Raw genomic sequence first — 13,343 nt, forward strand, 5'->3', positions numbered from 1 at the left:
TACAACTTCCAAGATACGTAAAACGCTCCACAACTTCCAGTACCTCTCCCTGGATCGTAAGTGGCGTGTTCAGTGACTGCACGTCCACAAGCATGACCTTACACTTTGTGGGTGTAAAGTGCATAAGGACGGACGGGATGACTTTGGTCAGTTCATCCGAGAACGCTTGCTCCTCTTCCTCCTCTTTGAACACGCATGTGACCCAACCGAATTTACTTTCAGTTCCAGCAGTATTCGTTGGGATTCACCTGGATGTAGTCTAGTTTAGAAATATTCTTTACCGACGAGGTGCGTTCGATGTCATGAGTCGACTGAAGGCAGAAAGTTTGATCAGTCCATCACCATTTTCGCCACATAACTCCCTTCTCTGGCGTCATCTGAAGCATTGGTCATCGTGTTCCGGTCAATAGCGATGACCAGTTTTCCTAGCTCATTGTGGAATTCGTCTGACGGAGATGACCAGCGGCGTAGTGGCGGCTTAGGCAAACACCATGGTCAGGTTCACCTGAGGGCCATTCACTCCAGTCCTATGAATTTTGGGCACTACGAGCTCCCAAAATTATGGTGCGTCGCGGATGCGGTTAAAGATTAGAGTAGATTGGAATGGTAAACCTTTTAACTTTGGCACAGTCATTAGGGGATCTCACTCTTTGGATTCTGATGCGCTATGGTCCGAAACAGAGTCTTTGCTTCTGAAGTTCAAGCAATGTTAACTAGGTAGTCGTAGAGGTCTCGCATAGTTGAACTCTAGTCTCGGTTGCCAAGTCGAATACAGATATTCCAACAACCTACATTCAGTGCGTTTTTGGTTTTCAGGGAAATGGTAGGCTGTTTATCAAGATTTGGTCACCATGTTCACTGAGCCAGCGCCAAGAACGTCGAGCGACGCTGCGGTTTCTGTACCTCTGTGACCCACTGAACTATAGTGGTGGGTTTCATTTTCACACCTTCAGAGGTTGGTCAGTGGATAGAGGTGTGACGAACAGTCCACTGTTTCTCTAGGTTGGAGGCTACAACCGACGCTTTTGCGTATTCCTCAAAAGCTTGCATTACTTTGTTAGTACGCCGGAACCAACTCTCTGCCCTACGGTCAGGCTTTTGAGCCAAAGGCTTTGGTTGAAGGCCCTTGTCTTTCTCTTATCTAAATGTGGGTACCCTGACAGTATTCCAACCCACATACAACCATAAGCGTTTCAACTAAAAGCACTATCATACCAAATTAGCCGTCGCGTGGAATCATTCATCCGACTCACCTTACTTGCTACGTACATCAGGGCGGTCGAGCGAAATTACTGCTGCTAACATCTCCCTTACACTTTCGCACATTCCCCACCCCACTCCAATTTGAATTCTCTCTGTTTAGGTCCAAGTACTACGACTGCCAGCTTTGTTCGCCATGTATCCTCCTCAGCTACAGCTTCTGTGCATCTAACTTCACTAACAACCTTAAACATTTCGAAGCCTGTTTTCACACTCCGAAATTCAGTTTATCTGGCTGCTTTCAATGTCTGCACACTGAAGGAAGCAGGACAAAAGGTGACTTGCTCGTACGCTGGACTCCTCCTGCATGCTGTCTGCCCGCAACACGGATCCAGGACTCAGAGGTGCTGGCAGCTCACCTCTGATGAAACACAGGCCACTGCTTGTGGTTATATCGGAATGATCCATCGAGCAGAAACGTTCCTACACGGTCCTATATCTGCTGATAGTTACCCTCAAGTGGTTCGCTCGGCAACGAGTAGGAAATAGAGGTCCATCGCTTACGCCCTGTCGGACTGTAGCTAAAATGACAGGCGTCGTTGTGGCTGCTGGTGACGTGAATACCCAGGCAGATGGGCTAAGCCTTGCTGGGACTCGATCGGGTGGTCGTCTTGGGTTGTATACGAGACTCGCGGACAACGGAGAGCGTCTGATATAGGCACGTGCCCATCATTGACTACCAATTTTAGGAACATCGGAGACACTTGACAACGTTGTGCACACCAACGAACCAGTCCCGAAACCAAGTAGATCTCATTGCGGTTGGGTCAACCTATACTGTACTTGTCCAGATTACCCACATGTCTTGGTTTTCTTTGACTTCAAGGATGTGTTTGATTTTGTCACTCGATCACTTGTTGGGCGCAAGATGCCTCACAAGTTTGCGAACATAATCCGGTCCTTATTTTCACGTACTTCCGGGCGCGTGAGAGTGTATGAAGTGTCCTCTAAAATCTGTACATAAATTGGTGTCCTTTTTCGTTCAACTTCATCACTGATGAAGTGATGAAGCAAATGTTGAAGGGCCTTCAAAACTTCGGTGTTAAAGTCGTTATCGGTGAAAACATTGTCCATATAGAGTACGCGGACGAAATCGTCCTAACGAAGACCAAGAAATTGTTCAGCTGTAACACCCTTTCGCTGCCTAGCTGTTATGCCACCCGAAGGAAGCACGACTGCTGGGATACTGCCATTCTGCCAAATCCCAGACAGAGGAAGTCGAGATGAAGAGGCCTGGGCAAATCCGTGCTCTAATCACTGAGCCATGTCGTTTCCCCTCACAGACCAAGCACAACAACCGTTGACTACACTGGCCGCCGACATACAATCTCAGTGTGTGCCCTACACGTACAAGGTTCAAAGTCATGCTTTAGAACGCGTAGTCTCCGAACATACCTCTCGCAACTGGAGTGACGCTGGAGGTTTTGAGAGTTTTACCCACTTGTATTAGTTCTGGTGATAGCATGTCTGATGAAGTCAGTGCATGAATCTAGAGATTCCGAATCACGTTTACCAATTTGCGTCAGTTTTGGTCAAAAGGGCATGATGTGAGGCATCCTCGGGTTTTTGACCATCAGTGCATCAGGAGCGTTGCTGCTGTCGAATGACATAAACGAATTCGTAGCGGAGTGAGTAGAAAACGTGTTGGTGGTGTGAAGAGATTTGGGATTTTTGTGGAGATTTCGTCCTGTAAGTGAAGCCAATCTATGCTGAAAAGCCGAAAGTGAAACCTCCGTTTGAGAAGTCGTTACTCGAGGAGCCAGTCAACTCCTTATTGGGAATCATCAGCAGTGCGCATCTCACGAAACTCCGAACGGTCTCGAACCCGCGACCTCCCGGCTAGTAGTTTGAACACTTAACCGTTCGGCCACGAGTGGCTGGTCAGCAGTGTGATTAACTTGCACTTAGACAGGATATAGTGCCGCTCATCCTTCAATCACGGGATCCACATCACGCGGTCACACGTGTTGACTGGCTCCTCGAGTAACGACTTCTCAAACGGAGGTTTCACTTTCGGCTTTTCAGCATAGATTGGCTTCACTTACAGGACGAAATCTCCACAGAAAACGTGTATTTGTCTGTAATTCAGCCACGGAAATCATCTGGTACCATCAAATGCGGTGGCTCGCTCATGTGTTACGAATCGTCATTAGATCCACCAAGAGCATCAACACTGATGCTTCGCTGCCGTGCTGCGATTGTCAAAACATCGCCTATAGGGGCGATTGCTGTTCTCCGAACCTCAATCAGAACGGTCGAGCTTCAAGGTCGACAACTTGTGGGTCGTGTGAGTTTTGGCCTTGTTAGTGCAGTTCGCCTTCTCGGATAAAGCCCCCGTGACTCACGTGCACTTGGCTGGAGACATTGCAAAAAGTAGTGACTTATCAATGCCATTGACGTTTATGCTGCCAGTTTCTTTGCAAATTATCGACTGAGAGCTTTGAGGTGTAGGTACTTCAGAATACTTGCGGTGGGCTATCACGAGGTCCCTCCCTCCCCTCATCTACTTTTTCCTTTTTGCACTTTAAGACTGAAGATGTAGTTAAATATACCTTGAGATCGTGCGGCAGTGAGGCATCAGTGTCTGTAGTGATTGTGATGTAACGAACGGCCGATGACGGTACTGTTTGCTCGTTCATGGGCGTCATCCTGGACAATAAAATAAGATTATTAAGTAGTTCAACTGGAGCACCCAGTACTTATATATATCATGTCTCCTCTTTAGCAAACTGGCAAATACCATGGAAGTTTGCAGTAGCTTAACAACTACACACCGTCTTAGGTTACAAATGCACCCATCCCGAGTAGCTATGATGTACATGTTCAGTGCCTACAAGACGACAAACTACTCTGCCTTGTGGAAAGCCCAACGATTTGACGCAGACCCTTCTTGACCTTCCTGTACAAGTACACTCGCCTGAAAGCAGAAAGCCTTTCTTCGTCTTTTCGATTTAAACCGCTTGACAGGCGTAACTGACGTGGTTCTTTTAACGCCGGCTTGGAGAATAGCTGGTTGTCAACTTAATCCTGTTTGGTTCATTACCAGTTGCTAATTTTGTAGTTGATGAGCTAGATGGATGCCTATTCTCGAGAAATACACTCACTTGCAAATCAATTTGGTTTTCACGAGAGACTCAACTGAACCTAGGTGAATTGCAACTAAGTGTATTTCTCGAAAGCAGTCTAATTTGGGTCCAATTAGAACATAAGGGGAACTCGGGAACTGCGCCTACCTGATGAGCTCAAAGAAGGGCGAAACCGGTCGTAGGCTGTCGAAGAATTTTCAGCAACCTTGTGAGTAGTTTCTTTATGAGAGTGCCCATCCTCTTATTAGATCGCATTGTCTGAAATGGCATTTGTGGCCGATAAGTTGATAAACGTAAATTTATTTGTCGCATATATATGTAAATTATATATATATATATATAGTATAGGAAAGTCATTAATGAAATTGCTTTCTGTAACAACGGCGGCTTGTTTTACCTGGAATATACAGACGTCACGCCTGCACGTTCCTTTCCTAACCATCGCTTTTCTCACTCTAAAGCTTCGAAACTCGTTAATCAATTTTTGTTGTCTCGAGAAGTGAGATATAACTTTTTGTCGCCTGATTCGTTTTGCAGTCAATTTGTCGTATACTTTGTGGCGGTGTGTTTAGTGCAGCGAACGGTGTGTGGATTGACTAGGCAATATAGCAGTCCATGGATTCACGTACAAAGAACCACTTCCGTCTTACTGTACATTTGTACTGTATATTTTTGGTTTATAGGTTCTCAAATGTGCCGCTACTCTGTACAGAAAGTTCAATGACCTTGGGAACGCAATACGATGCGCTGTGCGTTTAAATGACATGGAACTTATCCGCGCCATTTTTGAAGAGTCAGCCAAAGACGCCGGTTCATCGTCCGGTTCCGGAACAAGCGTTCAACGGCAGCTTGCTTATCTACTTGGAAAACAAGGCGTAGTTCTTCCGGATGATGAGAATTCCGTGGATGAGGAGCTGACGGAAATGCTGTGGAACACGCGTCTTTCCGAACACTTCCTGGCACTCGGGCGGGAATTGGACATAATGGAGCCAAAGGTAGGTTCTCTTTAACCGAGTTTACTTCACTTCGGGATCTGACTGTTGGATTGGCCCTTTGGCTCTCGATTGTCGTACATGGCTGACTTGCAGATAGCGGTTCATATTAGAACAAGATGGCGACCTAACTCTTGAGGTGGTTGTAATCGATTTCTCTATCGGTTGTTGACTCAAAAACACAAGGTGATTAGCGCCTACAAAAGGGAGCGGCGACATACCGCACTGCATAAAGGAGACGGGACTTGCTTCTCGATAACTCCAAGTTTGCAGTGCTGTTGAACCGTTCTGCGGGTATTAATTATTTCACTTTAGGTTCATCTTGGTCACCAAATGCGCTGTCTGCTTTATTTATCTTGCTGTCAGTGAAGCGAATTATGTTTTGTGCTACTTGACTAGTTAGTAGTAGGTGCATCTTTGTTGTTGTTTGCGTCGTTCTGGTCGTTTAGGGTCCGTTGAAATGGTTTCTCACTGGAGTTAGCTGATTCCTACAAAATGGGCTTTTTCCTCAAATGCCAGTGTAAAAGTACGTAACTTTCGAACCAGACCAATTAGAGAATTTCGCAACCATTTCAAGACGGAATTTCTTTAGTGGTGGAAATCAGGCTAACCTGTGAGGGTGTTGTCATATTGGATATTCAGAATTCCGACCTGGTGGGAGTGCTAGAACACTGTCATACGTATAAACTACCCACAATCTAGGCATTCTTGCATTTAAAATACGCGTTTGATTTATTTGACTGGTCTGCCCTTAGAACGCTTTCTCAGCAAGGAAGTTTGGCTCGGAAGTTTGTCAATATAGTGCTATTAGCATTCTCAGAATTTCCCTCGCGTGAGCTTGTACCTGGAGCTTTCCGAAAGCTTTCGTACCCACTGTGTCCCACAAGGATCACCATTCCTATACAGTTTCGCGGTCGACGAGATAATGGGTTGAATGCTAGGTCTTCGAATAGCTGCTGACGAAAAGCTTGTCGACCTGGAACATGCAGACGACACCGTTCTCCTCTTCGAAGGAGAGATTAATGCGTGGGTGTTTTGGACGAGCTGACCAGTGTCATCCTGTCCTTTGGTATGCGTTTTCACCCAAAAAGTGTGAGGTCATGCTTCTGAACATGCCACTTGTAGTCTAGGGAGACGCACTCGAAGGTGCGGAGCGTTTCACGTACACTGGAAGTTGTATAAGTTCTGCCTATAGTGTCACAGTTGAGGTCAGTGCACGAGCCTGTTGGGTTCGGATAGTGCGTGCTAATCTTAGATACTTATGACGTCAAAGCGGTATATCCCTGAATCTCAAGGGACATGTGTGTCAGGCTACAGTGCGGTCTGTCTTGTTGTGCGGTTGAGGCGTGGCCTGCACGAGCAATGGAACCTACACATCTTCAGGTTCTAAACAACCGTTGTCTCAGAACGTGAGCTGATGCCGGAGAATCCGGTACGAGATAATCAGAAAAGCAGTTTTTGGTTGTGCAACAGGGACTTCAGTCAAGGAGTCTATCTAACGGCAAAAACTGTTTTGGTGAGGCAATATATCGCGCATAGGAACTATCGTTCGCCAGGGAGAATAATGTTTTCCGTGTCCAATTCAGAGTGACGTAACAATAGAGGTGGTCAACCCGTGGCGTCGTAGAGGAGGTATGAAAGGGACTGAATAATTTAGGTACTGTTGATTCTACTCGCCTTCCATGATGGGAATTGCTTGATCCCTACTGCCTAGGCGCCTCGGAATGATTGTGTTAAGCTATCACTAAGTCCATTCTCATCCACTTTTTTCTTTTCCTCACAATTAGGCTTTTGCATGAATTATGGTTTTACGGAAGCGAGACATCAGGATTAAATATTAATGTTTTGCTGTCGATGATGATATGGTTTGTGGGATGATAACATTTTGCCGGAAACTACACGATCACAGCGAATATACAATCATTTGCAAACCAATTTGATTTTTCGACCGATGAGTGTAGATTCGCTAATTTCGTGCAATTCGGTTTCAAGTAGAACATAAGGTTGACGGAAACTCGGGGACTGCGCCTACCTGATGAGCCCCGAATAGAGCGAAACCGGTTGTGGGCTGTCGACGGATTTTCAGCAACCCTATGAGTAGTCCATTACAAATATACGCGCTCACATATTTTTCTGTGGTGATAAACTTGGTTTTTCGTTTGTCTTTGGCGTGTCTTGGGGACGACTGTTGTGAGAGGATTTCCCTTAGGGAACCTTGCTGTAGTGGACTTTCAGCCCCAGAGCCCGTGGTGCCTGCGTGGAGCGACGTTTGAAGGACCTGGAAGGGTTGGTTACCCTCTATCTCCCGGTTGCATATGGACTTATATTGGTAAAGGTACCCGAAAGCTGGAATTATGGCGTTAGAAGCGTTTAACTGAGTATTATTCAGGCGTTGTATGCAAAGGTTCCGCGTGAAGCCAAAATGATGTCATTGGCATGTCAATCCGTCACCCAATCGTGAACAGATGCATTTGAAGTAAAATGGATCAACTCCCTGTCTTTGCAGCTATTCTTTTGAGGTGCATTCTAAGAGGATTAAGGTTTTGACAGAAAGCGGGTTAACATCAGCGGAACCTCAGGTCATATTTTTCAAGGTAGCTTATATTCCGAGAGAATTCTTGGGGGTAGGGGTCTACGACTTTCTAGATATTCATTCTAAGGGTCATCTAGTTGTAATCCCTAATGACTAAAACATTACTATGGTGGTACTAGTTCTCAGTTGGAGTCCAAGCACGTTGTTGCAAACAGGGTATTGCATGTCCAAGCTGTTTCCGACATCCCCCCTTTCCGGTCATTTACCTGCAGTTCTTAAATTCCATCATTGATCCGCCCAAAATGGCCTTCAGCGTTTACATTTTCAACAAGCACTGGAAGTTTCTTTCATCCATGAGCGATAGTATTCACGGAATGCAATTTTTAAGTCGCTTAAGTATGAACTGAAATCCAAATCTTCGATGTCCGACGCTCAAGCTGTAGGATTCATTTTCATACTGGCCAGAAATTTAAACGGTAAAACTTGGAGGCTTGACTCCGATGGAACAGCCTAAACGAGCAAAATCCGACCGGCCTCCCACACAGTAGCAATGGCGACTGTCGCGTGCAGCTGAGAATAGTCATTCGTTCCTTCCAAATACTAACTCTCGACGTAACACCCGTCAGTGTCGCACTTTGGACCGTCCTAATCAAACCCGGACACAAGTTGATGATATTCCAGTAGGTTTTCTTTGGCGTTACGGATGTTTCTGAGATACATTTGATGACTCAGACCATGAGCTAGTACGGACCAAAACGACTGTGCTTCGGTGAGTTCCTAAATAATGGATATATATTCTCAAGTTAACCCATTTTGATCGTGTTCACCTTATCGGTATGTTATAAGTATATGTGTACGAAACTTCATAGTATGTTTTTCGTCCCGTATACTCGTTGCTGTTTACTGTGCCTTCGGCTTGCTTAGTCTTCGTTTTCGTTGTATGCAGCTTCCCGAGGATATTTACAAGTCACACCTGGAGACTGTACGATCCACGCTCAATCCAACCCTTGACTCAGCAAGAGCTAACCTCGCCGCATCCTACGTTAACGGTCTGGTCAACTGTGGCTTTGGCAAGGAAAAGTTGCTCCAGGAAAACCCCAAAGAAGTTCCGTGGCTTGTAAAACAGAAAGATCTTGGTAAGTCTCCTCGTCGAATGCCAAATTTACGGTTACATCTAGCTGTCCAGTTTGACCTAATCTACCTTCATTGTTGTACGAATTTGTCAGGTCATATCGTGTCACCGATTAATATTGAATACCTTCCTTCACTAGAATGTTCACTGCAGTCTTCAATCGGAGTTGGTTTCCGCGTCAATGGGCACTGATTCCTTTAGTTTCTCTGAATATGGCACACAGACCCAACGACTTTGTTCTCCCTTTTTACCAACCGCAACATAGATTGCAATTGTGTTATTGTGTAAATCTGTTATTTATAAAGCTTCCCGACTATATTTGGTGTGTCATACTTCATCTGCGTGATACATGCAATCATTGAGTTTGAGCTCCTACATTTTGGCTTGTAATTTTTCTTGGATCATGTCGGAGTCTTCAGTTGGTACTTTCATTCTCTCTTGTATTACAGCAAAGATGAGTACTGTGGCCACTCTTGGTTGGGTGCTCCTCTGGGACGTGGACACTGGTTTGTCCCAAATCGACAAATACCTGTATTCAGCGGAGGATCACACTCGTGCTGGAGGTCTGCTCGGATGTGGTGTAGTCAACTGTGGTGTGAAGAATGAATGTGATCCGGCTTTGGCACTGCTAGGCTCCTATGTTGAGTCTGACAAGGATGTCCTTTCACGGGCTGCCATCATCGGTTTGGGTGTCGCCTACGCCGGATCAATGAAAGCTGAAGCCATAAATAGTTTGCTTCCTGTGATCCTCGATATCAACACAGCTCGGTTGCAACACGCCTGCTTGGCTGCACTGTCGGCTGGTATGATCGCCGTGGGCTCTCTTAATGCTGAGGTTACGTCAACCATTATTCAGTCGATGCTTGAACGTCCCACAAGTCATTGGAGCAATCCATTCATCAAGTTTATGGCTCTTGGTTTGGGTTTGACATGCATGGGACGGCAAGAAGAGGTAGAGGTCATACTGGTTTCCTTGGAAGCAGTATCTGAACCACTGAAATCAATGGCTCACATGATGTGTGACTTTTGTGCTTACGCTGGTGAGTATATGGGTGCATTGCCATTTGTGAAGTAAGACTGTTCTTCGAATTTTTCTGTTTTCGTGTTTCATTTTTGAAGTCAGCATTTCAACAAACTTCATTTCTACAAATTCAAGGTCCCGGCTTGACCGGACGTAGATAGGAGCATCAATTATGAGAATTACGTGTCTGTGGACGACCCTCTTGGATGCGTTGCCCTCTTTTCCCTATAATTGGTAGACAAACAACAGGCAATCACTTTTGTAGGTCACTGTCGGAAACAGATCCATTGTGCATTTTGTAGTTTCTGTAACTTTGCTCAAGACTTATGTTTGTTTACTCATTGGTTCCTATTCAGGAAGCGGAAATGTGTTGAAGGTTCAAAATCTACTCCATATACTTTCTGAAAAGTACGAAGAGAAGGATAAAGAAAAGGATGACAAAGCAGCCGCTGCAGCCAAATCTAAGGATAAAGATAAGAAGGATTCTCGCCGCACCGGTGCTCGAGGACGACAGCGACGTACTGGCGCTGGTCGTAACACGAACAATGAGGCTGCTGCCGAAGATGATGGGAACACAGCTGAGGCGGATGAGGTCGAAGATAAAGGTGCCACTCAACTAACTCCCATGGATACATCGAATGTTGAGGACACCGAACAGGAAGAAAATCAATTTGATTTCCACGCGCATCAGGGGCTCGCCGTACTAGGTGTCGCCCTGATTGCCATGGGAGAAGAAGTGGGCCTTGACATGGCGTTTAGAATGTTTGGTCATCTGGTAAGTGGTCCTTTCATCTACAATGTAGTAACTAGTTGGTCCGAACCTCATGTTCTTAAGACAGGTGTGCATAAGGGGGAAGTGGCAAATTTTGTATGGAAATTTTTTTGGATATCTATCAGATCAGCGCACCGAGGTGCGTGCTTGAACTGGGATGTCCTAAGAAAAGGTCACCAACAAGCTACCAGAGTTACCAATCTTCCGCTACATATTAAAAATGGTAAATTATTCCGTTTAATCACCGCTCGGTGTCGAACCGTGAGAAACTCGGTTGGGGATAGTGTCTCACTTTATTCTCCGGAATTGACCACAACACACGCTGCGGTGCCGTTAGACGAATACTGTATTCCCGGCTGACTGACTCGCAATTCCTTGGTATCATACTCTCCTGCTACTTGGCGGTACGAATGAAAAATTAAGGTAATAATCGTTCAGCTGTGACACCGTTCTGGTGCCTGGCTGCCGTGTCTAGCCCGAAGGAATTACGAGGACTGGAATACTGCCGGGTTTCCCAAGCCTAGACAGGAGAATTCGAGATGCAAAGGTCAGGTTCGAACCACGAGTCTTCCGGTCGGTGAATTCGAGGTCTAACCATTGAGCCATCTCGCCCCTTCGGCCGTAGCTCATCAGGATTACTTCGATATTTTAAGCGTTCGCTCAGCTGAACCCAGGCGATTTTCACCTTGCACACTTAGTTAAGGACTATAAAATTGATACAGTATTATTTGCAAATGAACCTTCAACTCCACAGCAGTTTTTCTTTTAGTATTTTGATGCTTCAGTTCAATGAGTTCTTGCATTTCTACAGAGATTAAGTTTGTTATTTTCTCGTTGAAGCAAGCGCCCGGTTTTTGTCAGCATACATTCTAGCCATTGTCTGGGTTCGTAATAATTCAAGTTGTGTTGTGCTGGATGCGGCTTCATAAGGTATATTGCTTTCATCGACCTGTTACGCCCTTAACACCAGCTTATCTCTTACAATTCTTTGTTCTTTTGTTTATGGTTAATTTAGCTTCGTTTCGGTGAGCTGCCTATCAAACGAGCTGTTCCTCTGGCACTCGCCATGTGTTACGTCTCGAATCCGCAGTTGAAGGTACTGGATACTCTCAGCAAGTTCAGTCACGATGCAGATTCCGAACTTTCTTACAACTCCGTTCTGGCGATGGGAATCGTCGGTGCTGGTAAGTAACCGGCTTGACTGCACTTCTACGTTGTGATTGTCTTATGGGTCTGCGGTCAGCATGACACATCTCAAAGCAACAGTACACGTATTTTAGTAGCGGTGGTGCAACAAATACTTCCCATAGGAACCACTTGTAGTCAGTGCCGTCAAATTTCAGTTGTAGCTCTTTTTAGAATGAGTTCAAGCGTTTTTCGTAGCAGTAGCTAGGTCACTATGTCACCGAAGAGTAAAAATAAATTATATACTAAGTTTCTTTCTGGTTTATGGGCAAGCGCCGGGTGGCAATGCCCTCTCGAGTACCGTTTTTGGCTGGTACTTTCAGTGCTAGTTGCATGGGGGACATTAACGTATATCTTAGGAACCGGTTAGGGGTAACTTCCGAGGTTCAGCTGCACGAACCATCTAACCAGCCAATTACGTGTGACGGGTATCCTCCCCGGATCCTTGCGATATCTAACCACACGTGATGATACTCCGTTGTGTACAGCTATGTTTTCTTTCACCTACGATGCCTTTGCCTAGCTGTCTTTTGGAGCCTCTGCGACCAATGCAATATTAAGAGACAACCAAATTTTCCAAACTTTTTCTGGCTTTTATTCAATCTTCCAGGTGATACTTCTTTCTCATCCATGGTACCTTATTGCATCTCCTGAATATGCTTTCATTTTATTCTAGGCACAAACAACGCTCGATTGGCAGCCATGCTCCGACAACTGGCCGTATACCACAGCCGTGATCCCTACAACCTGTTTCTCGTCCGCTTGGCTCAAGGTTTGACTCACCTAGGCAAAGGCACAATGACACTGAGCCCATGGCATTCAGAGCGTTTTTTGTCACGCGCAGTTGGCATATCCGGTTTGCTCACCTTGCTGGTCTCCTGTCTGGACATGCGCACAACATTCATGGGTCGGCACGATTATTTGATATTCTATCTGACACCAGCAATCCAGCCACGGTTGCTCATGACATTTGACGAGGACTTAAAACCGTTGCCTGTCACAGTTCGTGTCGGGCAAGCTGTGGATGTCGTTGGGCAGGCTGGTAGACCGAAAACTATTACTGGTTTCCAAACTTATACAACCCCGGTGTTATTGTCCTATGGCGAACGAGCCGAACTTGCAACAGACGAATACCTGTCAGTTACACAGTTGCCATTGGAAGGCTTCGTGCTGTTGAAAAAGAATCCAGAGTACGAAGAAGCGACCGCATGAGACCCATTGTTCTGCGTCACGTTTCTCTGCGTGGCCTAATCTTTCACTCACTGTCTTATTGAAGCTTATCACTGTTACATTTTCAAAGCGAGCAGTATTTCCCGTTGTATCTGCGTTTTCCCTACGACGATTCTGCTCGGTTGCGTTGGA

The 13,343-nt window shown here is 45.7% G+C and overlaps 1 protein-coding gene across 1 annotated transcript in view; it reads left to right on the top strand.

Moving 5' to 3' along the window:
• The window catches only part of T265_09824 (hypothetical protein), a gene marked incomplete at both ends in the record, with an annotated part of 21,520 nt that extends 8,182 nt beyond the window's left edge, over window positions 1–13,338 (top strand). The window contains 6 exons of the mRNA XM_009176007.1: window positions 5,030–5,341; window positions 8,818–9,007; window positions 9,453–10,043; window positions 10,381–10,799; window positions 11,812–11,980; window positions 12,658–13,338. Coding sequence (XP_009174271.1) covers window positions 5,030–5,341; window positions 8,818–9,007; window positions 9,453–10,043; window positions 10,381–10,799; window positions 11,812–11,980; window positions 12,658–13,193 — 2,217 coding nt within the window. The remainder of the gene's footprint in view (window positions 1–5,029; window positions 5,342–8,817; window positions 9,008–9,452; window positions 10,044–10,380; window positions 10,800–11,811; window positions 11,981–12,657) is intronic.
• Window positions 13,339–13,343: the final 5 nt, after the last annotated feature.

This window comes from Opisthorchis viverrini (genome assembly GCF_000715545.1).
Source record: "Opisthorchis viverrini unplaced genomic scaffold opera_v5_306, whole genome shotgun sequence".
NCBI classification, from domain to species: Eukaryota; Metazoa; Platyhelminthes; class Trematoda; order Opisthorchiida; family Opisthorchiidae; genus Opisthorchis; species Opisthorchis viverrini.